Source organism: Aythya marila, assembly GCF_965140915.1.
Source record: "Aythya marila genome assembly, chromosome: 16".
Taxonomy (NCBI): domain Eukaryota; kingdom Metazoa; phylum Chordata; class Aves; order Anseriformes; family Anatidae; genus Aythya; species Aythya marila.
Window position 1 is genome coordinate 9,262,861 of NC_139057.1, and position 23,611 is coordinate 9,286,471.

The 23,611-nt window shown below is 46.7% G+C and overlaps 1 protein-coding gene across 2 annotated transcripts in view; it reads right to left on the reverse strand.

Annotated features, from left to right (window-relative positions):
- Nucleotides 1–9,469: 9,469 nt before the first annotated feature.
- Nucleotides 9,470–23,611, reverse strand: part of RALGAPB (Ral GTPase activating protein non-catalytic subunit beta) — a 64,582-nt gene continuing 50,440 nt past the window's right edge. For both annotated transcript variants that reach the window (XM_082773035.1, XM_082773034.1), the window contains exons 25-30: nucleotides 21,903–22,025; nucleotides 20,967–21,103; nucleotides 19,634–19,742; nucleotides 17,551–17,629; nucleotides 15,840–15,988; nucleotides 9,470–13,861 (exon numbers count right to left, since the gene is read on the reverse strand). In XM_082773035.1, the coding sequence (XP_082629161.1) occupies nucleotides 13,668–13,861; nucleotides 15,840–15,988; nucleotides 17,551–17,629; nucleotides 19,634–19,742; nucleotides 20,967–21,103; nucleotides 21,903–22,025 (791 nt within the window). In that variant the 3' untranslated portion in view covers nucleotides 9,470–13,667. The remainder of the gene's footprint in view (nucleotides 13,862–15,839; nucleotides 15,989–17,550; nucleotides 17,630–19,633; nucleotides 19,743–20,966; nucleotides 21,104–21,902; nucleotides 22,026–23,611) is intronic.

The window sequence follows — 23,611 nt, forward strand, 5'->3', positions numbered from 1 at the left end:
GCATGAGCACTGCACCCATTCTTTCCTCACACTATCAGTGCCAAACAGGAGATGGAGCAAGGCTGCCCTGAATGCTGGGGTGGCAGAATGAAGGCGAGCAGCAAGCACCAGCGCCTGGACAACATCTTGCTCCTTGAAGTGGTCTCAGGGGTGCTGAAGAGACAGAGGTGACACCAGTCCATCCTTTGGCCTTAGACCTGCATGGGGATGCAGGGAGGTGGGGATGTTTTGGGTAGCTAGGGGGACGAGGCCTCTCTCAGGGCCCCTTTATGCTGACTGCAGTGCACCGCGGTGTGAGGTAAGGTGTCTCTATGAGCGTGAGCGTGGAACAATGACGAGAGCCAAACCCACTGTACACAGCCAATTACCAGCACAGAGAAAGGTTCGGGTTCTTCCAGACACAAGGCAACACTTCAGCATGTGGAGGGCCTGATGCACATCCAAGTTCTGGACACGCCTCCCCTGGGTTCGAGCCCTCTCCCAGTGCAGCTGAGGCCCCAGACACCACTGAGCCATGCAGCGGGAGCAGCCCCTTCCTGAAGCAGCTCCTTGCTCTGCCTTATCCCATCCTGTGGGGCTGAGGCATGGCTCCTCCGGAGCAGCTGAGTTACTTCTCATTGCCCAGAGGCAAGCGATCTCAGCAGAACCCAGGGAAATCAACGGTGCGAAGGAAAAATAGCTCATTAAACAGCCATAAACACAAATGTGAGGATCACTCACATCCTACCACTGCATCCATACAAACATCTGCTTGGCTTCCCAGATCGGTCTGGAAGGGAAGCTGGTGAGCAGGCAGCGGCACGGGGCAGCTTTGCCAGGCTCCCTGTGCTCCATCAGCACCTGGAGTGCCAGGAACCCCCTCCACACCCCACTGAGCATGGCTTTTGGGAGCTGCTCGGCACAGCACAGGAGCACTGCCGGGGGACTGGCGGTACAGCCACACCGGGGCAGGGCAGTGCAGATGCACCAGCCCCATCCCACCCAATGTGGGCATTGCCCTCCATCACGAGGCGTCCATAACCTGTTCTCACCCCTGTGAACCTTCCTTCAGCTGCAGTGCTTGCAAAGTGCTGTTGGGCCAAGCTGGTACACGTGGAGTCAGGGTGTTCCCAGGACCAGGAGGCTCCTTTCTCCTGCCCTGGGGCTGGGAGCACACCTTTAGGCATCATCAGCATCCAGAGCCGCTGTGCTGTGTGCCTGCACCAGCCTGGGGCTATTCTTGCCTCCTCCAGGAGGAAGAGACTGGAGGGGAAGGAGCCTCTGGTTATTTAGCCCAGCAGCAAGGACAATGTGTGTCAGCTCATCAGCCACTTGCTACTGCCAGGCTCTGCCACCAGCTGTTTAATGCAGAAAAAACTTGTGTCGCAGTCTGCATCAGGACCAGCTGGCAGACAAAACCCTTTTGTGGGTCCTCAAAACATGTCCATAGCATGCAGAGGGACACAGCAGGTCTGGGGTTCTGGCCAGTAGTCACCCCATAAAATCCAGCAGGGACGGGAGCTAGGGGCTGCCCAGGGAGACTTGCGAGAGCCCTCAGGAGCACCCAGAAGTGGAGGGGAGGTGTGAGTTGGAGATGAGAGGCTGAGGCTGGAGCAAAGGAGAAGGTTCTCCCTCCCTGAGGACCTTCAAACTGCTTGGTGAGTGTGGACTCCGTCCTTGGGGGGTTTCAGGATGATGGAGCCTGAGGGCCCTTCCAGCCTGAGCTGCCCCTGGGCCTTCAGGCTGGGGTCTCTTCTGTAAAAGAACAGGGAAGGGAATAATGAGTGAGTATCTCAGGTCTCGTATTTTACTGCAACAATTCTGTCGTTGAGCGGGATGTTGAATGAGGAGAGTTTCCTCTCTCCAGACACAACAGCAAAACTTATGTTCGTTTTTTCTTGAAGCAGTAAAACAATCTGCTCCTTTTACAGAAGTTATAGCAATTTTTAGGGAATAAAAATAAATTAAAAGTCTCATTGCTTCATTAGAAAGCCTTTCAATCCAACACAACTGTTTAGCTGAAATTGATGGCACTAAATACTTCCCCAATACTACTCCCTGGGAGCAGCACTGCCCGCTGTGCTTCCCCACACCCTGGTCCCCCAGGAGAGCAACTTGGACAGAGGTGGCCTCGTTTCACTGCATCCAGATGCTTGTGGGAGTGCGTGGCACTGGGCCTGGCACCAGCACAAGGGAGGCAAGCAGCTGGGCTGGGCTGGTACTGGGGTCTTGTCCCTTGGGGGGGACACCTCAGTGGTGTCTGTAGGAAGGAGGGTGGGAGGAGGGGGTGGTTTGGGGCCTGAGAAAAGAAGCTGCAGGGAGGGCTGGGGCAGTGTGAAAGCAAGCCAGAGAAACTTCAAAGGCGTATTTTGAAGCAAGAATGAGGGCTCGTGACAGGACCGGTTGAGCAGGTAGCAGGGAATGGGGGCATGAAGAGCACCTGGCTGGGGTGAGGGTCCAAGGAGTGCCTGAGCTGGGGGGTTGGGGGGGGGGGGGGGGAGGAGGCACAGGCAGGGGTGTGCATACTTCAGGGTGCCCTGGTGCCTGTCCCCACTCAGAGACCCTGCAGGAGGTCTCATGGTCTGTGTGCTGCCCTGATGACTGAAGAGGCACCGTGCAGGGACGCAGCCATGTGCCCCTGCTTTTCCATGGTATTGCGGGCTGTCACCCTGACCTACTGCTCTCCCTGTCCCCGCTGAAGGCATCCCCACAGCTTGGAGCTCCCTGGCAGCCAGGGCCACCAGGGGTGCATGAGCCTGGGCTACACGTTCAGTTTTTACTAGAACCTCTGTAATTTTAAGGAATTTGGAACATTTGGGAAGCAAACAAACAAATACAAAAAACCAAGCAGCCAAGCCAGGCATTCTTCACCATGCCCCAACAGCTGGGGCTCAGCAGCTGAAGCCTCCCCCTCAAACACTGATGGCTTTGATAGCCCTACATCCAACATCCCTGTGAGCACCATCCCTGTGTGCAGCACCCCCTTGTGCGCTGTCTCCTGTGCTCACTCAGGCTGTGGCTCTGTGGAACCTCTAACGGAGCTAAGGTTCATAAACCATTGTGAAGGGCTGCCTCACTGAGAGATTTGACCCCTTGTGACCAGCAGCCTGTGTTGTGTTCCAGGCAAGCAGATATTAATAAGATCCAAGTCTGGAGCAGAGATGCCAATGCTGGGCAGTGAATCACTGTCCTGGCCTTTTCCAACGCTGGGGCTTTCTGCACTTTTTGATGGCACTGATGCTTATTAACATTACCCCTTTAGGGAAACTTTGAGCAAGATCTGCCTGAAAGCCAGCCTGGAAATGCCTCCCTAAGATCTCTTCTTCTCCACAATCAGGGAAGGCACAATCATTTCCAATGCCACAAAAAAAAACCCACAGCTCAGTATTAAATCTTCCCTTGATACATGCATAAACCCACAGTTTGGGGTTCCTATTTGGAAATCTTGAAGCAAAACCTTGGAAAAATACTTCAGCAAAAGTGAATTGAAGGGCGAAGGAGGAGGAAGAGCACACTGTGAACACTAGCTCAGTGCCTGTGGCTGCAGCATGAGGCCTGTGTCCTGCAGGGCAGGGGCTCCCTCCTGGCCCAGTGCTGCTGGGCCCCTTGGTCAGGCCTTCAGGGACGGATTAAGGAAAGGAGCAGGGCTGGGATCCCACGGCCATGTGGGGCCCCTCTGTCTCCCTGGGGGTTTGGCTTTAGGGCCAGTGAGAGGCACAGGCACCTGCTCCGCTTCCCAGGCCCCATTCCACCCCCACTCGGCACCCGGCCTTGGGGCCCTGGGTTGCGGCCACCTGTGGGGACTGAAGGCAGCAGCCTGAGCATGCCCCAGCCCTGCCGGGGGTGCTGGGTGGCAGCACAGAGGGATGTTGCCGCTTACCCCGGGGTCTCACTCACTGCCCTGATGAGAAGCAGTAATTAGGCTGCTCCTCTCTGCCCTGCATTCTGTGCAGCTGGTGAGGCGGTGCTTGGAGTGTCACAGGAAGCAGTTCGGGCCCTGCTTGTCACAATGCTGATTTTCTCCTCTCTCCCCAGGATTTGGGCAGAGGAAGATGAGGACAGAAGGCCCAGCTGGCAGCATTGGGCACTGTGCTGCACACCGAGCTGCCTGGCTTTGCCTGTGCCCCCTCCAAAACTGTGTCCAGCAGCTCACCAGGGGTGCCACAGCCTGCAGGTTCCTCTGCTTGAAAAGTCTTGGTCCTCTGTTGCATTACCCTCGGACACGAATGGACTATGTGAGCTCATCCCATCCCATTTGCACTGCCAGCCCCTCCTTTTCAAAACCCATACTGCCCGATAAAGCTTGTGGTCCACAGCAGATTTATTACACACGTTTATTCTGTCATTGCATAGCTCTGCTGCCTGGTCTGTGGCCCATCAGCACGGCTGCACATGCTGTGCCTGGCAGCACCTCAGCAGTGGGGTTCTGTCACTTCTTTTTCCTGCAAGGCTCAGAGCACAGGGAGAGGTAGGGCGAGGGGACCCAGCCAGGACAGCCTAGAGGCACTGGAGGGTGAATCTGGGAAAAGCTGCGAGACCTTGCTGCTCTCGGTTGTGCCTTGTGTCGCTGTTTCCATGTGGGACACCAGCAGCGTGGGCGTCCTCAGCAAAAGTCTTGTTCCAGTGCCCTTCCTGTAGACTTTCATACAGTACCTTGCTCTGGGGACTGCTCCAAGCTCCAGTACCTACCAGTTCCCACTGTGGCTGGATCTCACCAAGGCCATGGTGTCCCCAGTGGCTGTGTCAGCTCCCTCATGGGGTCTCATCTCCTGCAGCAGGAGCACAGGAGGCAGCACAAGGCATAGAAGACATGCCCTCACCTCCAGCACAGCCCCCTTTGGACCTGTAAGCTGAAAGCAAGCATCACTATGACCAGCCTCAAATCCCTCCCATCCCTCTGAGTCATTCTACAGCTGTAACAACCCATGTGTCATCCTGCCATTTCCCCACCTTATTTACAGCTGTGATTTAAGAGCTAAATGTTGAAGGGAGCAGAAGCATCCTCTGCCCATCCTGCCCATGCTGGGAAGGGTCCCAGCTGCCAAAACAGAGGCTGCAAGCTGTAAAAGCACCACCAGCTGCCTCCCGCCAGTGAGTGAGAGGATGGAAATGAGATCTGGGGGCAGTGCAGGAGGGAAGTGCTAACAAACCCATCCTGCTGCAGATTTACGGTGCAGCACTCAGGCAGAGCCAGCCCGTGACGTCTCCCAATGGGGAGCACCTGGGATGCAGGTGGGGAGCACAGCACCTTGCCAGCACTGCCAATTAATTTCAAATAGTGCTGCTACCAGCACGTGGGGTCCTCCCAGCACAGGCTACCCCTCCAGGCAGCTCCAGGCAAGTGGCAGCTCTGCAGAAAGCTGCTTCTCCAAGGCAAACTCTGCGTCAGCTGGAGGACTCTGCTCCCCTCCATATTTTTCCAGCCATGTGCCCAGTGATGGAGGGGATGGAGCAGAAGAAAACCTGGGGAAGAAAACCCATCAAGTCCTCCACAGGGATGTTGCGGGAGCATCAATGGCACCTTGGTGTCCTGAGCTAGCTCTCACTGAGTTTTTTTTAGGAGCAACAAGCCTCTGAAGAAAGCTGGGGGGGAGGTGGGTGGGGGGACAGAGACTTGGGGCTCCACCAAGGGCCTCTTTGCTGCCTCTCCCAGAACCACAGTCTCTCCTTCAGCCCCCAAGGACAGAGCAGAAGCAGCATTTCTGCCCTCTGCGCCGATGATTCCTCAAGCACCCTGCTCCATTTTTCAGTGGTGCGGAACCAAATGCTGCTGGGCTGTGCAGGATGCCTGAGCCGAGGAGGCCCTTCCCACAGCCGCCTGGCATCCTGCAGGGCCCAGCCAGCAGAGCACAAGCTCAGCAGTTCCGGGTCTCTCCTGGGGCCATGGGTGGGCTCCGTGCTGCTCAGGAGAGGACACCCACTGCCCTGGTGCTGCAGGAAGACCCTCTCCAGGCCTGCCCATCCATTGCCCTCTTTTTTCATCTCCCCTCCCTATCCCCTGTTCTTTTGTGTCCTCCACACATCGTTTCTCCCAGATCCCTAACCCCAACCGTGGTAGGGACATGGGCAGCCTCTGTCGCAGAATCACAGAGTGGCTGAGGTTTGCAGGGCCCTCTGGAGCTCCTCTGGTGCTGCTCCTGCTCCAGCAGGGACACACAGACCCTCTGGTGCCTCAGCCGCTCCTCCCAGCTTCGTGTCACCTGCAAACCTGCTGAAGGTGCACTCTGCCCCCTCAGCCAGCTCCTTCATGAGGCAGTTGATCAGGACTGGACCCAGCATGGACCCTCTGGGTACTCTGCTCATTACTGGCCTCCAACCTGGCTTTGCTGCACTGATCACCACCCCCTGGGCTCAGCCATTCAGCCGGTTTTCAGCCCTCCCCTGCCTGCCCGCCCACAAAGCCCACCTTCCAGCAGCTTCTCCTGATGGCCACAAGAGGCACGGTGACAAAGGTCTTCCTGAACATCCTCTGCTCTCCCCACCCCTCAGACTGCTTGTTTCATCCCAGAATTTGTGGAGGACATGAAACTGCGTGTCCTGAGCAAGGTGTGGCCTCCTATGAAAAGGCTCCTGGCGCAGAGCCCTTCCTTCTCTGCACAGCCTGGGGAACCGCTCTCACCTCCAGCAAGTGCCTTGGGTGCTGCTGGCTCCCGTGCCACCCCATGTCTTTGGGTTGTCCCACTCCTGCGGCCATTGGTTTCCTCTTCAGGCGCACCCAGGCAAACCCCACAGGGCTGGCAGCTCCTTGGCACAAGCGCACCCAGCCCAGAAAATCGCAGCGGTTGCTCGAGGAGGTGTTAGGAACAAACCCGGAGTGATGCTGACACCCCAACCCTCGGTCATGAATTACTGCACGGCTGCTAGGGTTAGGAAAATCCATCCCTACTGTTTCATGTTTTGTGCTTGACAAAATAAACCAATTTTTTTGAATTTAACTGTATTTTCTTAAACAGAAAATAAGAGTTCTGCAGTCAATAAGCAGCCAGGTCCCCAAGGGCTCTTACTGCAGAGGAAGAATCGAGCCATCGCTATGCTAACAAGTATATTAGCTAATGAAAACAGTATTTAAAATAATCACAATATTTCTTTATTTGCATGTAAAGATGACATAATAAAAGATAATTAGCAGCATGTGAAGTAGTTCTACTACTCAATTTTCTCAGTTTAGATCATTAATTATCTTAGTAAAATGCATCATTATGGCTAATTTTAGAAAAATCTAGCAGCTGCAAGGTCATAGTGGGAACAATTTCAATTTGTAATTGGAAGAAACATGAAAGTGAGTCAGATAATCTTTTATTAGATAATAATAATGAATCACACGGGCACATATATTAAGTACTTTAAGAGGCAGAAAATGCACTGTATCATTTAATAATGTCATCAAATGGGCCTCAATCATGGGCTGTTGGGGGTTCAGCCCTTGCTCCTGCCTCCCTCTTGCTGCAAGGAGGGCAGGTGTGCTTTGGCAGCGTCCCCTCCTGTTACCACCACATCACACCTCGGCCTGTTCTGGCATCGGCGCGTCCAAAGCTGCCTCCTGTGACCCAACAGCCCCCAGGGTGGTCCCTGGCCCCCACGTTCCTTCCCCCTGGCCATGGGGGACTTGGGGGCAGCATCACAACACCCAGCTGGGTCCAAGGGCACCACAAATACCCTCTGCTCCTGCCTGGTGCATGGAGAGAGTGAAATCAGTGACACCCCTGGGGCCACGTGCAGGTGCCTTTGGCCATGAAACTGCATTTGGGGCATCACCTCCGCCTTTCCCAGTAAAAGCTTTGCAAGAAAACCTGACTGGAGCACTGGAGCCATCTTGCATCACTTCTTCTTCGTGATACCTGTAGTGAGGCTAAAAACAGGGGTGAGCCCCAGTTTGCAGGGCGGGTGTTTTGGATGCACCATATAAAATGAAGCAGAAAATGTTGCTGCTCCCACAGGCAGTAGGAAACAGCTTTACACCTTGCAGGCACCTTCCTGGTTCCAGATGCTCGCAGCAGCCCCCTCCCCAGCACTGCCGCACACCAAGTGCAGGGCTTAGACTGAGGGACTTGCCTCCAGCAGCGCGTGAAGACACGGCAGAGGGAGCAAGCCGAGGCTGGGCCCCCCGGGATGCACCCGGTCACCACAGCAATGCCTGGAGATGCGGCCGTTTGCCACGATTACACCACAGCCCAGGGATGCTCCATCAGCACCCACGTGGCCTGGGGAAACCCTGGTGTCACAGGCACAGCTCAGCACAAGGCAGCCCCAGCGCCCGCTGCCCTACTACCTCCCTCCCGGCAGACAGGCCCTCAGTGACAGCAGGCAAATAAAGAAAAGAAAAGTCTGGTCAATGAGAAGCCCGGAGCAGCGGCAGGACAGCGTGGTGAGTACAGCAAGGGCTTCCTGGCCACGTGGGAGGTGAATGGCTGGCTCTGCCTGGTGCTTTTTACCTCACTTAGCTGAAGAAGGAAGTAACCAGACCTTCAAGTAGAGCCACAGAAAACCTTTTCTGCTTTGGGACTGCAAGGAAGGACACATTGACCCATCTGGGGAGGACCTGCCCTAAGCTTTCCTGGAGGCGATCCTGCAGAGGAGCGCAGTCCGGAATCCCATGGCAGGGAAGAGCAGCCAAAACCCTTACAAGTGGAGTCAACAGGAAAACAAAAACCCTAACCACCACCACATTCGCGTTGCCCTGTTTAAGGTTTCTGAAAGGGTCATTTCAATGTTTTTCTTCTAGTCTGTAAACAGATTTCATGAAAAGTCCATGGCCCAAAGGCAGCTTTTTGTGTTGAGGGCGGCTGCACAAGCAGCCTGGCTCATGCCAGCAAGGTGCTGAAAGGGGCAGGCAGGGCCCTGCCCCAGCAGAGGCCACAGCACTGATTTGGGGAACCCAGGTGAAGGCAAGGGAGAGCTGTGCTGACCACCCTGACTCCCAGGAAGCTGAGGAATGGTCAGCAGGCAGACCCTGTTTCCTCCTTCCAGTCCTGCTTTCTGGCAGTGTTTTCCTGATTTCCAAGCTTGCTGCTTCACCCTGCTGCACTACTCCTCTCCTGATCCAAGTGATTGAGCTTGGAAATCCTTCATCCTTAAGAAAAAGTTGTTTCTGTGGCATTTGTGGGACTCTGCACTGCATTTTAATTCCGCTTTACTGCGTCAGCATTCCAAGCCCCACAGCATAATTCAGCCAGCTGCAAACGCAGGTGGAGCTGAGATACAGAGGGGGGCACTGTAAAAATGGAGAACCTTTGCATGGCAGGAACACCAGGCCTCTCCCCAAAAGCAGTGCTTCCAAGTCGTCATTCCCCTCCCACCCACTGCCAAGGTGCAACGTGATTTCCTTAAATATAAGCTTGTGCACTGTTACCATAGCTGCTGTGTAGTAGAGGGTGCGCAATTTTACTACATCTGTCTGCTATTGCTCTGGGAAACATCGTCACTATTGGTTGATTTTTCAACCAAAGGCATTGGAAAATATTAAAAATCAGAAACTGCAAAGCTATTAGATAAGAATCTTTAAAATTTATTGGACTAATTGTGTTACATTCAATATTTGATGTGTTTCTCCTGGACAAAGAATTGGCATAAATACAAACAAGCCTTTGTGTGCCTTCCCTAAACAAATAAGAGATAAAGTACTAGAGACAAGGAAACATAGTTCACATCTTCATATTTACATTTGCCTTTACTTTACAACTTAGCGCCAGGAATATTTACAGAAAAATACAGTAAGAACAAAAAGATCATGTCTTGGCAACATACAGAAATTCATACAAATTGTATATGATTTGAAGCATGTGATATCTGGCATTCTCATTGCAAATTACTCCTGCTAAAATCCATGTGGAAAATGCCCGTGTTTTCCTTCAAAGACATCACTCAATTATGCAGTCATTAAATCACATCTAATTAGTCTATTAGATTGAAATTTAGCTCTCCTGTCTTTCTGAGCATGCAGAACCTTGCAGGGAAGAGATGCCTGGGCAGCCAGCATAGCATCGAGAGCTGCTCTGCCCTACAGCCGTCATGCACATGCTGCTGTCTGTGCCTACACCTTATTTTTCGCAGACACCATCCTCTCCCCTTTGCTGTAAGTTTGTAATGCTTTTTTAAAGTACCTTTAAGATGATTTCTTTAAATGAGTCTTTATTAAGGTACTAAAATTTCTGTAATGTCAACACTGCATTTAACAGGGTGACATTTACCCTCCCTCTTTCTGCACCATTAAAAGGATGCCATCACTTAAAGCAGAATCATGAACCCAACATGAAAGGTCTTATGTAAAAAGAAAAAGTCTCAGTTTAGTTGTGTCATGTTTGCATCTCAGCTTTTGTCACTCTATGCAATGTGCAGAAGTCTAGGCTGTCACACGACACACAAAGTGGTCAATATTAATTCTCTCCAATGACCAACAATGTAAAAGTTTTAAAATTAAAAGTTTTAAAATTAAAAACTCAATACAGTGGTTTGTGGTGGAAAAAAAACAGAAGTCTGGAATCTTGACAGTAACATCACAACTGAAACCTCGTATTTGCTCTAATTCTTTTGCAGAAAAAGCTCTAGGCTCCATCCTGGGCTAACTGAAGCCACAAACTCTGAGCAGACAAGGATTTTTTTTCCCAGGTTGGTGGTTTATATTTTACGATGACGACAGTGGAGACCTCTGTGCACAGGGGGATGAGGGACGCTGCTTGTAGACACGCTCCATGGTATGAGTTTGCCACGGGCATTTACTACTGCAGTTTGCATCCAAACCAAATGGGATGACAACACATTTCTGGAATCAAGGTTTTTATACTAAACTGTGACTTTCTTGAAGGTTCATCTTTCCAGACAGCAAAACCCCAAATTTATGGCTAGGTCATATCAGTAATGTGTAAAAGCATCAAACAACTGATTTTATAAATCACATTAATCAAGTTATAAATGCCTACTCACCCAGGCTGCAGGATAAACAGCAACAGTGCATGCAAAAGTTACCTTCTTTCAAGATTTCTGAAACATCGCATTGCTTTCACTGTTATTAATGCTCAAATGGGTGCTGTACTCATGATTTAGATGAAATATGGAAATAGACCAAAGAACTATTCTTCAGCCAAGCATAGGCCTTTTTAGAGAGTAGTATTTCAAGCAGTCCATTTGGCTATCTTGGACTTTGCAGAACATATCCAGGGTTCCCAAGTCCACATCTTTGCTACTGACTGTACCCAAGTAACTGAAGTATCTTTTGTAGCTCACTAGGATATAAACCAATGATTCTGCATATAACACACGCTCATAGCTATGGTATGTGGGTTTTGTTTTTAAGTTATTGAAGATGTGCAAACATTTGATTGCTCAGTATGTTTATTTTTGTTACACATGCATTGGTCATGCCTTTTAGTCAGTGGTTTAAAGTGTGTTTGGCCATTATTTAAATCCAATAGGTACATACAAAATGTGGGTAAATTTAGTGTCCGTGCATTAAATTGATACTGGCAAAAGTTTACCAGAGAAATGAAGCTAAATTTCCCTTCACAGCTTTGCCAATAAACCCAAATGCTGACTTGCAACACCTGCTGCCATTTACAACCAGGGCATCACATAAGCACAGGCCAGCCACCATGCTTGCTTCTACAATGGTTTTCATTCTGTGGTTTTGTTTTTCCACTTGAGATTCATCTGGATCAAAATCAAGAGCTCCTGAGTTGAGGCGTGTATGCCTGTCCCCTGTAACCACCACAGCTATCACCCCAAGCCCCTTTTTGGTTGATATCCTGAAAGTCCTTGCAAGTGTATTTTTAGGGCCCCATGTTTTCATGTGTTTTTTCATGGCTAATACAAAGACAGAGACAGAGTATGTCCTTGGCAGATCAGTTAAAATGAAACAATTAAGACTGTTTCAGGTCAGAACTGTTGCATAAATTAACTGTGAAATATCAAAATTAAATGACTCACAGGCATTATTGCAATACATATTAAAAAGCTTCTGAAAAATAACTTAAAATAACTTGAAGAGCTCCACAAATTCCTACTTACATTTATACTCTTATACTATCTACTTATTGGAAGGAGAACACATGCTGCTGCCAGTGATCACAAACTGCACCTACACAGGAGCATCAGTGATGATTCATTACTGCAACACAAGTTAAGATTGCGCTGGGAGCTTGAAAGCACTCCCAAGAATGCAAATGCCCACTGCAGCTCTTATATTCCCAGTATTAAATTTGTAGTTGTAAACATCTTTTCCCAGCACAACCTTCAAGTCCTGACCATATGAGAAAGTGGTGGTCTGAAAAGGAAAGTATGCCTTTTACTTTTTTTTTTAATTTATTTATTTTAAGTTTTATCTGCATCCTCATTCAAAAACCTACTCCTGGAGGACAGCTTGTTGCTGTCTGCTGAGCTCACAGCCAAAGTGCACACAGAAGTAGCAGAGCACTTGAACTGAAGTTGCCAATGATCAGAGAACTGAATCCACACTGGCCTGTTTCACCTGGGATGAAAGCCAACAATTCATATATTTTACCTGAGTAGGGCCAAGAGAGACACCAGCAGTTTGGAGGAGATCTTCTGACCTAGGAGAAAAGGAACCACTGCTGCTGACAGTGAGAAAGCACAGTAGCTTCAAAACGATTTTAAGTTATAACTAAAGTCCAAATGGACTTCCATGAAATAGCTAATTAACGGAAAAAAAGAACAGCTCCTGAATTTTCTGTTTGAATTGTTTTACCCTTTGTAATAGGAGCATCTGAGAAGTGTAGAAGCTGCAAAAACCACTTATGCTATAAAAAAGTGGCAGGCAGAAGGCAGCCCCAGAACCTCAGATTTCAAGCCAATGGAAGGAAAGCAAATAATGTTTACGATTTAATGGAAACGGCGACTAGGTGCTATGGAAACTTCAAAATAAGTATTGCATAAAAAAATAAAATCAAGCTGCTAAAATTAAATGTGACATTTTGCAACAGACCTGAAAGTCAAAATCTTGTTTTTATATGACCAAGAACTCTTATCTACTAACAGCTTATGTTTGAAAGCCTGGTAATTTCAGGTGTTGTGTTTGTACTCAGTATGACAGAAATGTTGTATGCAGATAGACTCATGCCCAACCAAGGAGGATACCGTAAAATACAGCATCTTGCCCACGAATTTCATGATCTGATATTTCTGAACATTTTTCTTCCTTTTGGTACACAAATTGGTTACAAGCAGTGAAGTATCTTCTGTTGTACTCTGAAGGGGGGTTGAAAACTTCTTAAGTTCTTGCAGGGATAGTCAATGCTCAGAAAGAAGTCTCTCCTCAAAGGAGAGACCCTGTTCCTTTCTCCTTTAACAAGAGGGTGTAGCGAGGTGTCTGAAGGCAGGTTTGTTTGTATTTTGTTATCCATACTGATATGCAGAGATATTTTTGTTTTGATCGTTTTCTCACAGAATGAGACACAGTTCCTAATTAGTCTGGAATAGATGATTGGGTGAAAAGATTATGTTGCGAGTATCCAGGAAGATTGGAATTCAGTAATCTTTTGAGGGTAGGTGAATTGAGTCAATATCCCAACTGCAATGTTTTTGATTCATTTCTCATTCCTCCCACATGGTAACTGCTGACTTGTGCTAGAATATGGGTTTCCTGAATTCCAGAGGGCTGAGGAAATTTGTTGTTATTTAACTGTTTTCATTACTGTAGCCACCAAGCTCTGATCTGATTGTCCTGGAAGGATAATGGCCTAGGCGTTGCAGTTCTTGAGCCCAACCTCCTGGAAAAGTGAGGTATAAAATTCTGGCTCCAGCTGCCTGTTCCGGTATTTATTGACAATGTCTGCTATTTTCTGTTTTCGGCGGACATGTGGGGGGTTGTATGAATCACTTTCCAGCCTCTTTCTCCGACAAATATTTATTACTGTTTGTCTCACTAAAAAACCTGAAAAAGAAACAATGTTGGAATCAAGTTTAAACAAAATTAAGTTGTGCCCCCGTGCTGGTTTCAAAGATAAAGAAAGTTTTGGGTTCTGCTCCATCTAAAAACCTAGGGGAAGATGCTCAGCAGCACCAAATCAAGAACTTTTCTGAAAGACCAGCTGGTAACAGATAATCATGGTCCCCAGGGCTGTGAGATTGTTCTACTGTCAAACGCAAATAAGAAAGGGACGAAGTCTATGGTACTCTAATCCAGCTGGAGGAGAAGGAAGATTTCCCTGCTTTGCCAGTGCTGCACAGCAGCCTGCAACAGCTCCCTCAGGACCAAGTGGGGAAACAATGTAGGACCCCAACACCGCTGGAGCAGTATGACAGCTCAAGGCTAGGTTGCATGAGGACACGTGGAGTTCAGCTGGGGCTGAGGTGGCAACAGGTAACATTGAGGAGCCATACGAGCACTGATAACAGCAAGAGTACAGAATCCATCACAGCACCAGCAGGGATGACAGAACCATCCTCTCTGAACGGGGGCAAAGACAGACTATGGGTTGTGGCTAGAAACAGTTCTCTCTGCCCTCATGGCTTTGCCACAGCTGTTGCCCTTCCCTAACTCATACTTCTGCATATGGCTGGGAGGAGAAGGTTCAGAACCTAAGTAGCTAATATTTAGGCAAAACCAGCAGTAGACTTTCTTCTACTCCAAAATTAAATTCATATGTAACGTTTATGAAAGTGTCCATTAACTCCTTTTCTGCCTATAGAAAAGTATCAGTGAAACTGCAACAAACACCGCTTGCCTTATCTAGAGGACCTGATTCCTGACAACCACAAACCACACATGCTGAACTTAGAGGTCAGACAAATTTCATTATGTTCTCCTCCTGAAAAGACAGCACAACCCCAAGAAAACACACGGTGTTCTTTATTAGTATAAGCCATTGTCATCAGCTGAATTCACAAAGTTTATTTGAAAGCCCAAACTGGCTTTAACTTCCCCATCACTGAATGACATGCAAAATCAGAACCTGGTAGTCACCCCCAACAGATCCCTACAACATTAGCTTTATGGTTATGTGCAAGTACCCTAATGTGAGTTTATTCATTTCGATCGGCCCTGGGAATAGCTTTTACTGGAGTAAGATTTCCAGTTACTGAATTTATAATAGCACAGATACCCAAGATTGAGTCATTAATACATCCAGGAACCCAGAAGAAGGTGGATTGCACACATGCACCCATTAACACAGGCCTGACAATCTCTGTGGCTTTTAATTGCAATCCTATTTCTAAACCACAAGGACCAAACACTGCATGCTAGCACAATTCAAAATTCAACACTATCTTCTGGTAGTCAGGTAACACCAGCATCTTGGCCCCCAGTGATAGACATTTTTGAGCCACATTTCTGATCTCTCCCACCTAAACTGCTCCTTTTCCTTCCTCCATTAATATTTCCATGCCCTCACCTGATTGCTACAGTTACAGTTGAGCCTACAGCTCAGCCGACTGAGCAATGCTGCCAGCTAACTGCTAAGCACCTGCTCCCTCTGCTGTTCCTGCTTCCACTGTTGCTGCAAAAAGAACAAAATAAAGATGTGCTGTCATGCCCAGTATTTCTTCCAATGAAAAATTCCAAACCATGCAATTTGCAGATATATCACCACCCACACTCCACAGTCCCTGAGCTATCCTTAACGCTGCATTAAATTGCTGGGATTAGCCAGATTTCACACTAACAGCATAACAGAAAAATGGAAACACGTAGCATGAACAAAAGTGGAATTAACACTCCTTTTGTATTTACTTTTTGCGAAGGAGTGCAAACAAAAATATTGCTGGCAGGGTACTTGCAATGCTCTGTGATGGTAGAGGTAGTCAATGCCATATGGGATGGATTGGACCAGTCACTGAAATGCCTCCATGTGAAAATAAAAAACAAAATCAAAAGAAAACACAGGTGTTCCTAAACATCTTTAGCTTACCAAGAGCTCTCCTACTGACTATCATTCCATCCACCAGTGGGATAACCATGTTGAATTTCCCAGTTGCTCCTTGTAGTTTTATCCTGAATAAGCCAGTGTTTAAAGGATGGATGAAGATCACAGGAACTTCCTTCTCAGGAATGGCAGATCTTAAGGAAAAAGATATGGCTGTTAGTTCATCAGTCTAGCAGTATTTCAATCAAACCAGTCATTTTTCATCCATAGATTGTTAAAAGGATGCTAAAAATGTCTTGTGGCTAAACCAGCAGGTAGGGCAGGGGGGAAATGATGCTTGATAAAGATGAGCCTGGGGGAGGAGTCCCAGGGTTGGGGGCGAGGGCAATGGCACAACTGAAGTGCATCTACAGCAATGCACGCAGCATGGGCAACTAACAGGAGGAGCTGGATGCCATTGTGCAGCAGGGAAACTGTAACTTCATCACCAACACTGACACGTGGTGGAACCACTCCCGCGACTGGAGTGCTGCAATGGATGGCTACAAGCTCTTCAGAAGGGACAGGCAACTTAGGAGGGGAGGTGATGTGACTCTATATTAGAGAACGTTTCGATATTGTTGAGCTCAGGGTTGGGAATGACAAGGCAGAGTCCCTGTGGGTAAGGATCAGGGGGTTGGCCAACAAGGTGGACATCCTGGTGGGGGTCTGTAATAGACCGCCAAACCATGATGAAGAGGCAGAAGAGGCATTCTGTAAGCAGCTGGCAGAAGTCATTCAATCGTCAGCGCTTGTTCTCATGGGGGACTTCAACTTCCCAGACACGTGCTGGAAATACAACACAGCCCTGAGGAAGCAGCCTAGAAAGTTCCTGGAGTGCATGGAGGACAGCTTCCTGACTCAGCTGGTTAGTGAGCCTACCAGAGGGGTGCCCCCCTAGACCTGCTGTTCACAAACAGAGAAGGACTGGTGGGAGATCACACAGAATCACAGAATTGAAGGGGTTGGAAGGGACCTTGAAAGATCATCGGGTCCAACCCCCCTGCCAAAGCAGGTTCCTTAGAGCAGGCTGCCCAGGTAGGCGTCCAGACAGGCCTTAAATATCTCCAGAGGAGACTCCACAACCTCCCTGGGCAGTCTTTTCCAGTGCTCCGTCACCCTCACCATGAAGAAATTCTCTCTCATGTTGGTGCAGAACTTCCTGTGCTCTATCTTCTGACCATTACTCCTTGTCCTGTCCCTGCAAACCACTGAAAAGAGGTTGGCCATATCCCTCTGTCTCCCATACCTCAGGTATTTATACACATTGATGAGATTTCCCCCTCAGACTTCTCTTCTCCAGGCTGAACAGACCCAGGTCTCTCAGCCTTTCCTCATAAGGAAGATGCTCCAGGCCCCGTATCATCTTTGTGGCCCTCTGCTGGACTCTTTCCAGGAGATCCCTGTCTTTCTTGTACCGGGGAGCCCAGAACTGGACACAGTACTCCAGGTGAGGCCTCACCAGGGCAGAGTAGAGGGGGAGGATCACCTCCCTTGACCTGCTGGCCACGCTCCTTCTAATGCACACCAGGATCCTGTTGGCCCTCTTGGCCACGAGGAACTCAACTGTCTTTTTAATAAGACTGCCTACAGTTTCTGGGGTTCCCTGTGAAAGCTGAAGAATGTAAATATATTCACTTATGGCTTCTTCTGAAGTGCAGCCTAGACTGCTGTCTGCGAGAATCTAGAAAGGTAACGAAAATAAGAGTAGTCTTACCTTACGGAAGTGCTACTGTTGGCTGTAGTTTCTACACCAGTGCTTGTCTCCGACATCAGATCAGGGAGGGGGAAGTTTTCTATGTGAAAAGGACGCACAGAATAAAGTTTAACTACCCCAGTTTTATTTATTTAGGGACCAAGAAAGATGAGTTATCACTAGTTAAAATGATGTAAGCCTCAAGCATTTATGCCATGGATGTTCTGGAAACACAGCTGATGCCAAGCCTTTTGTTGGTCTGTTTTAAGCATAAGCAGTACATGGAGTATACAGACACACCTCATTCATCCAGTGCTCAACAGATTAGGTAACGTGTCCCAGACCCTCAATTTTCTTAATCCCAAAGGTCAAAATCTCCAGAAGAACAATGAAAACAGGAAGGAGATGAAGTGTTTCACAACAAGATAAACTTTCAAATTATTATCCAGTAGCTTCTTTTCCCATCTGTAAATATCAGCCTCAAAAACAGTGCTTGGAACTTCAAATGATAGCACTGCTTGCATCTGTAGTTCCTTTGAGCACCCCACACAGGAATAACAGTTTGCTCTGGCAAACACGGCATTGTTCCTCGAGTCCAGTCTCTGCAAATCCTGACCATAACCTGCCACTCTGCCACCTTGCACTTGGTAACAAGTCCCTGCATACTGAAGGTGCAGAAGGAATAAATAAGAACTTGAATCCCTGGAATTGGATGTGGTAGCTGCATCCTTTTTATTTTTTTTTAGGGGCTGAAGCTTAGGAAGAGTGTAAGGCCTGAAAATACCTTCTGGCATTAGAACTGGAGCGTTGAGTGCACCCAAAACCTGGATTTAGCAGAGGAAGACAATGGGAGGGGAGGGGGTGTGCACAGAAGTATTTTGAGATGGAGCAAGAGGGAGGACTGGCAGTTGGCACTAGGGTGATAGCCTAGACTAACAAAGTCAGGTTTTTCCTCTGTCCAGATTCATAAAACATAAGACAAAAGCCAAAAATGTAAGCAGCATAAGGCAAAGCCTCTGGGCTAGGAGAAACTTTCAAGAGCCTCCCCTCAGTCATCTGACTGCCAGTTTTACTGAGGCTCACAGACTCATTTCTTCATCTTCAGGCCCATAGCTCTGGGAGATTCCCGTGGCTGCTGAAAGAAGCAGCTGAGCAATTAATGGGAAGCCTCCTCTGATCTCTTCTACTCACTTGGTTGCTTTCCTCTGGGAGGACTCGGAGTTAATTGAGGTCCCCTCTTATTGCTAAACTAGGAACTAGGATTAGAAACAAAGGCAGAATAAACAATGTAAAATAGAATCTGTTGCTGGCAGCCTTACAGACACTACCAAGCTAGGTCAGTACAGACAGGCTCTCACTTCACACTGAAGCCTGGCCCATGGCTTCGAACCAGCATGCAGAAATTCTTAGGGACGAAGGACTCCTCGTGCCTGGGGGACAGCTGCACACCACTGTCCACATTATGGACATAACAGGATGGACAAAGCTGGGTCTCTCCCAGGATATTCAGCATCCAGAGTTAGGGAGGAAACAACAACCCAAAGAGCATTAATTTAGCACAAGGAGCAGAACACTGCCTGAATAACTGGACCTGAATAACTGGACCACACAGCACCATCCAAACTGGCACTCCAAGCAACGAGTAAATGAGCCCTCCCAAAGAAAGATCAAAGTACAAAGTTTCAAAGGTACCATCAAAACAAGGAAGCTGATGATCCCTTCAGAACAAAACCAGCTGATCAGAAGTAAAACTAGTCAGTCTTTTTTTAAAGGAAACACAGAAGCTCCATTCTAAGTAGACCACAGCTGAGAAGAACTCAGTACTGGGGGTGCACACTAGCCTTATACATTAAGCTTAGGGAGAGGGTGCATAAGGGCACTTCACATGTACTGCTAGAGTTAAAATAATCTCCAGACCTACATCCAGTGATTCATTTACACCTCGTGGACCATCACTTAAATATCGGAACAATTTTAGAGTCTTAAGTGTCAGTTACAGAAATTAATAAGGATTTAGCATTCTTTAACAGAGGAACAAAACCATTTTTTTCCTCTGTTTTTCTGATCTGTTGCTACACTAATGAACAATAAGAATTGTACGCACCTATGTCATCATAACGTTCAACCCAGACCACATACACTTTGGTTTCAGGTCCCATTGGTGGAATGGTCCGGCCCTGAGGCACCTTCTTGGATCTGGAAGTAGGACTGAGCTGTTTTGAACACAAGAGAAAAGCAGCATTTGCAAACATCCTAAGTCCAGTAATATATCTACAACATCTCCACAGCTGCTCCATAGTCTTTCAGATCTCAGACAGGTACAACCTCTGCCAATCATTAAGATGGGACAGCTACAGTGGAACCACCCACTAAGAAGCAGTAATTTGGGTCTCCACAATACTTATATTCAACATAAATGAGAGAAAAGCCTCTTTTTTCTTTAGACATTGATAACAACATCAATTATTTCTCATTTCCCAGCTTTGTTACATGTATCTGAGCTGCACCCAATTCAGTTGCTCTGTGTTCCCAGGAAACACGCACGTGCACTGCTGTTTTCCCATGCTATTGTGGAAGACACAGCACATCTATCATGGCAGTGTTTTATGATATTTCCATTATTTCAATATTTCAGAGAAAATCTGCACACTGCCCAAGGAAATGCGCTTTTCCTTGCTAATTTCCCCATCCAAACCAGGGAGCTAAACTGAAGTTCCTGCTTTACACTTGAATTTATTTGTCCCCAGTTTTACTGTGTTTATACTAATAGCCAATTTCTGCAGTAAGTCCAATAAAAATGCATCCAGGCAACTGCAATTTAGATTAGACATTAATGATCTTAAAAACTCATCCATTTCTTTTTTAAACATTCTTGAAGATCGTAAAACAATAACTAAGCACATTTGGAAGTTAATTTTATATAAAAAAATGGCAGTTGTAAATCCTGTAACTGTTATAGAAGTTCATCGTTTCTTGTTTTGCTACCATACAAAAGCAACTTCACATTTGATAATTCAGCCACAACTGACCTCTCCTATTTCACACTGGCAAAGTATGGTAAGTCTTCACGTCAATCTATCCTACATCTCCAAGCATGGATTGGAGTCTGAATTGCTTTGCAAATACTGCATATACTTTTTCCCGCATATGCTTCAAAATTTACGTATGCAGGATGTTTCTACTTAGTATTGCTTAATTTATATTAATTTATATTTAATTAATGTAATCTACCAATCTCCTACTGCAGGTGCAAATGCTAGCAGGACTGAAGCTGTTGTTAATAATTAACATCTAACAATGAGTGACTTCAAATGCTAGGAAACTGAATCATGTACTATCAAAAATGCTGTAGGACTGCCAGTGTGCTTCTTCAAAATGAACCAAAACATAAACCATAACAAAACAAGAACCATTTTTCAGTGCAAGTTTTGCCTTACCCGATGAGAGGGATTAAGATTGTCTGTATGATTGGGGAAGAGTTCAAGTGTCAAGGATGGCTGCTTTAATATTCCTGGCAGCAGATCCATGTTGGAGTCACTTTCCTGGTCTGAGACATTGCTTTCCAGTGAATCAGCTGTAACCGAAAGAAATGTGAATTTTGTCTTACCGTCTGCAAAAAAAACTAAGTTGTCATCATATGTAGACTTGTTTAACTAAAAAAGGTGAGGTTTTTGAAACTTTGTATACATGGATATACAGTCAAGTCAAAATAGAGCTCAAATCAGGAAGAGTTCAGCAGTGGACAATTTAGAGTTATTCTATAAACTGACTGAAATTAAAGCACTCCCTACGGATTTTAGAAGCATCCGGTCTAATCGCATGGTTTCCTACACAACACAGTCTCCTCCTTTTTATGGATATAATTTCCTCAAATAGACTTCTGCGCACCGGTTCCAAAGACTTCATGAAAGCTCTTGCTCACCTACACAGCAATTAGGCACATACTCCTCCATGAGTTGCAGGAACATGTCATCAAGAACAGTGAAAGGAAATAAAGACATCAAGGCATTGCCAGCTGAACTGCTCTGAACTCATTGGCTTTTTTTTTTTTTTTTAACAGTATCATGACTGCAGACCAAACTCGTATGTCCAACCAAGCACACCAAGGCAAACAGATACTGTCACACAAACCTGAATATATACTGAGGCCTAGACAGAGAAAAAGTTGTACAGAACAGATACTGTCTCAGGAGTCAAAAACTCCTGGATATTGGATATTTAAATCAAAGTATCAGTATTTTTCTAGCAAGGGTCTTGCTATTCACACCATTAGTTTGCTTATTTGGTATCTGCTTCTGATACAGCTCTCTAAATAAAAAAAAAAGTTATTTTATTTTTTCCCCCTCTAAATAGCATGCACAAAACGCTCTTACTTAGGGACTCCACTGGTGATGGGACAACAAAAGCTATTTCTGTCAAGGCATCAGCATAGTAGAGCACCTTCTTCTGCCCATTGAAGATACTTGCCCCAACATCTTCTGAAATAATTGCATCATCTGAAACAGGCAGAAAAGGAAAGTTAAGAGGAAAGTTTACCTCTCTGTACACTTCCTCAGGAGAAGACCTTCAAATACAAGGTAAAATGAGAAGAAATCATGCAAATGTCATTTTAAAAATCAGAAGATTTCACAGTCAATTTTAATGGTGAACAACCACTCTCAAAGAAATTTTTTTGATATCTTGAAGGAAATAGCGTTTTGGGTTGGAAAGAAATTTCATTTTGAAAATATTTAAATTATACTTACTATAGTATCATATTTTCCTTGGATTCAGTAGTCTGTTCAGTAGTCAGTAAGTAAGCATCTGCTACAAGCATTCATTCAGTAGCTATTCCTATCCATTTCCTCTAAGACAGACACCATTCAGTTTGTCAATAATCTTCCAAATACAGCTTACAACATTTACAGCTTCAGCCTGACACTATTCTGGAATTTAAGCCAATTTCTATAGATTCTTTGATGGAGCCATGCTATAAGTAAATTAATAAAAATGCCTTTTCCTTCCCCGTGCCTCCTCCAGAAAGAATAGCAAGGGCTTTAAGCTGAATTATTTCTCTGCACCAGTTTACAGAAGAGCCCTTGTAATAGCTGCTTCAGCAAAACCACTGGAGCAGAGAAATTCAACACTCTGACATGAAGTGGCCAGAGGCATGCAGACCTCTGAGTCATGCTTTACCAACAGGGAAACATTCCTGCATCTCTCAAGGAGCATCATCTCAACTCAAATCCAATTGCTTCTTTGCCTTTGCAGGGGGGATGGGGACACAAAACACATGCTCGTGCATTTATTTTAATCACATCTCACTGGAAGCTCTTTTAGGTTTGTGTTTTTGTTGTTTGTTTTTGTGTGTGTTTTGCTTTAAGCAGAACCATCCACAAATAGAAAACACATTTAAGAAAACAAATAACATTAGCCACAGCAGATAGTAAGGAAAAAATCTACTGCCGATTAGAAGCAATCTACTGCCTATTAGAAGCAGTCCTCCTTCACTCCCATTCTTGATTGCTTTTTCTTTTCTTTCTTTCACCATTAATTAATCTTTTTGGTGGTCTATTAATTAATCCAAACAGCTGAAGTTCAAAGTGAACTTTTAACATCCACGTTAAAAAGCACATACTAAAACAGGTTACCTCGCTAATTCAGGGCACTGTCATCTGTGCAGTTGTACTGACAAATCCAACTGCAAAAAGAAGGGAGAGGGCTCTGCCTCAGAGTAAAGCATAACCACTCCATCCTCAGAGAAATATTAAACCAAGCCCTGGCCATTTTGTAACCTCTCCTGACTTGTTCTGAGAAAGCCATGCCTCTGTTCTCTTCACTTCTCCCCAACATTTCAAACCTTCTATCACGCATAGTTTTTTTTTTTCAGAAAAGCCTTCAGCTGGTCACAGTATAAGACAAGCCCAGAGGAGTAGTTGCTGTAGTGGAAAAGAACAGACTAAATTAAGCAGGACAGGAGAAGAGCTGTGTGTAGGCTGCAGCCTCAGTGACCTACAAACAGGGGCTTGATTTCTTTACTTACTAGCAAGCATGATTACAGCTAACATATTCACCAACATCTCATTTTAATCTATTTACAGAA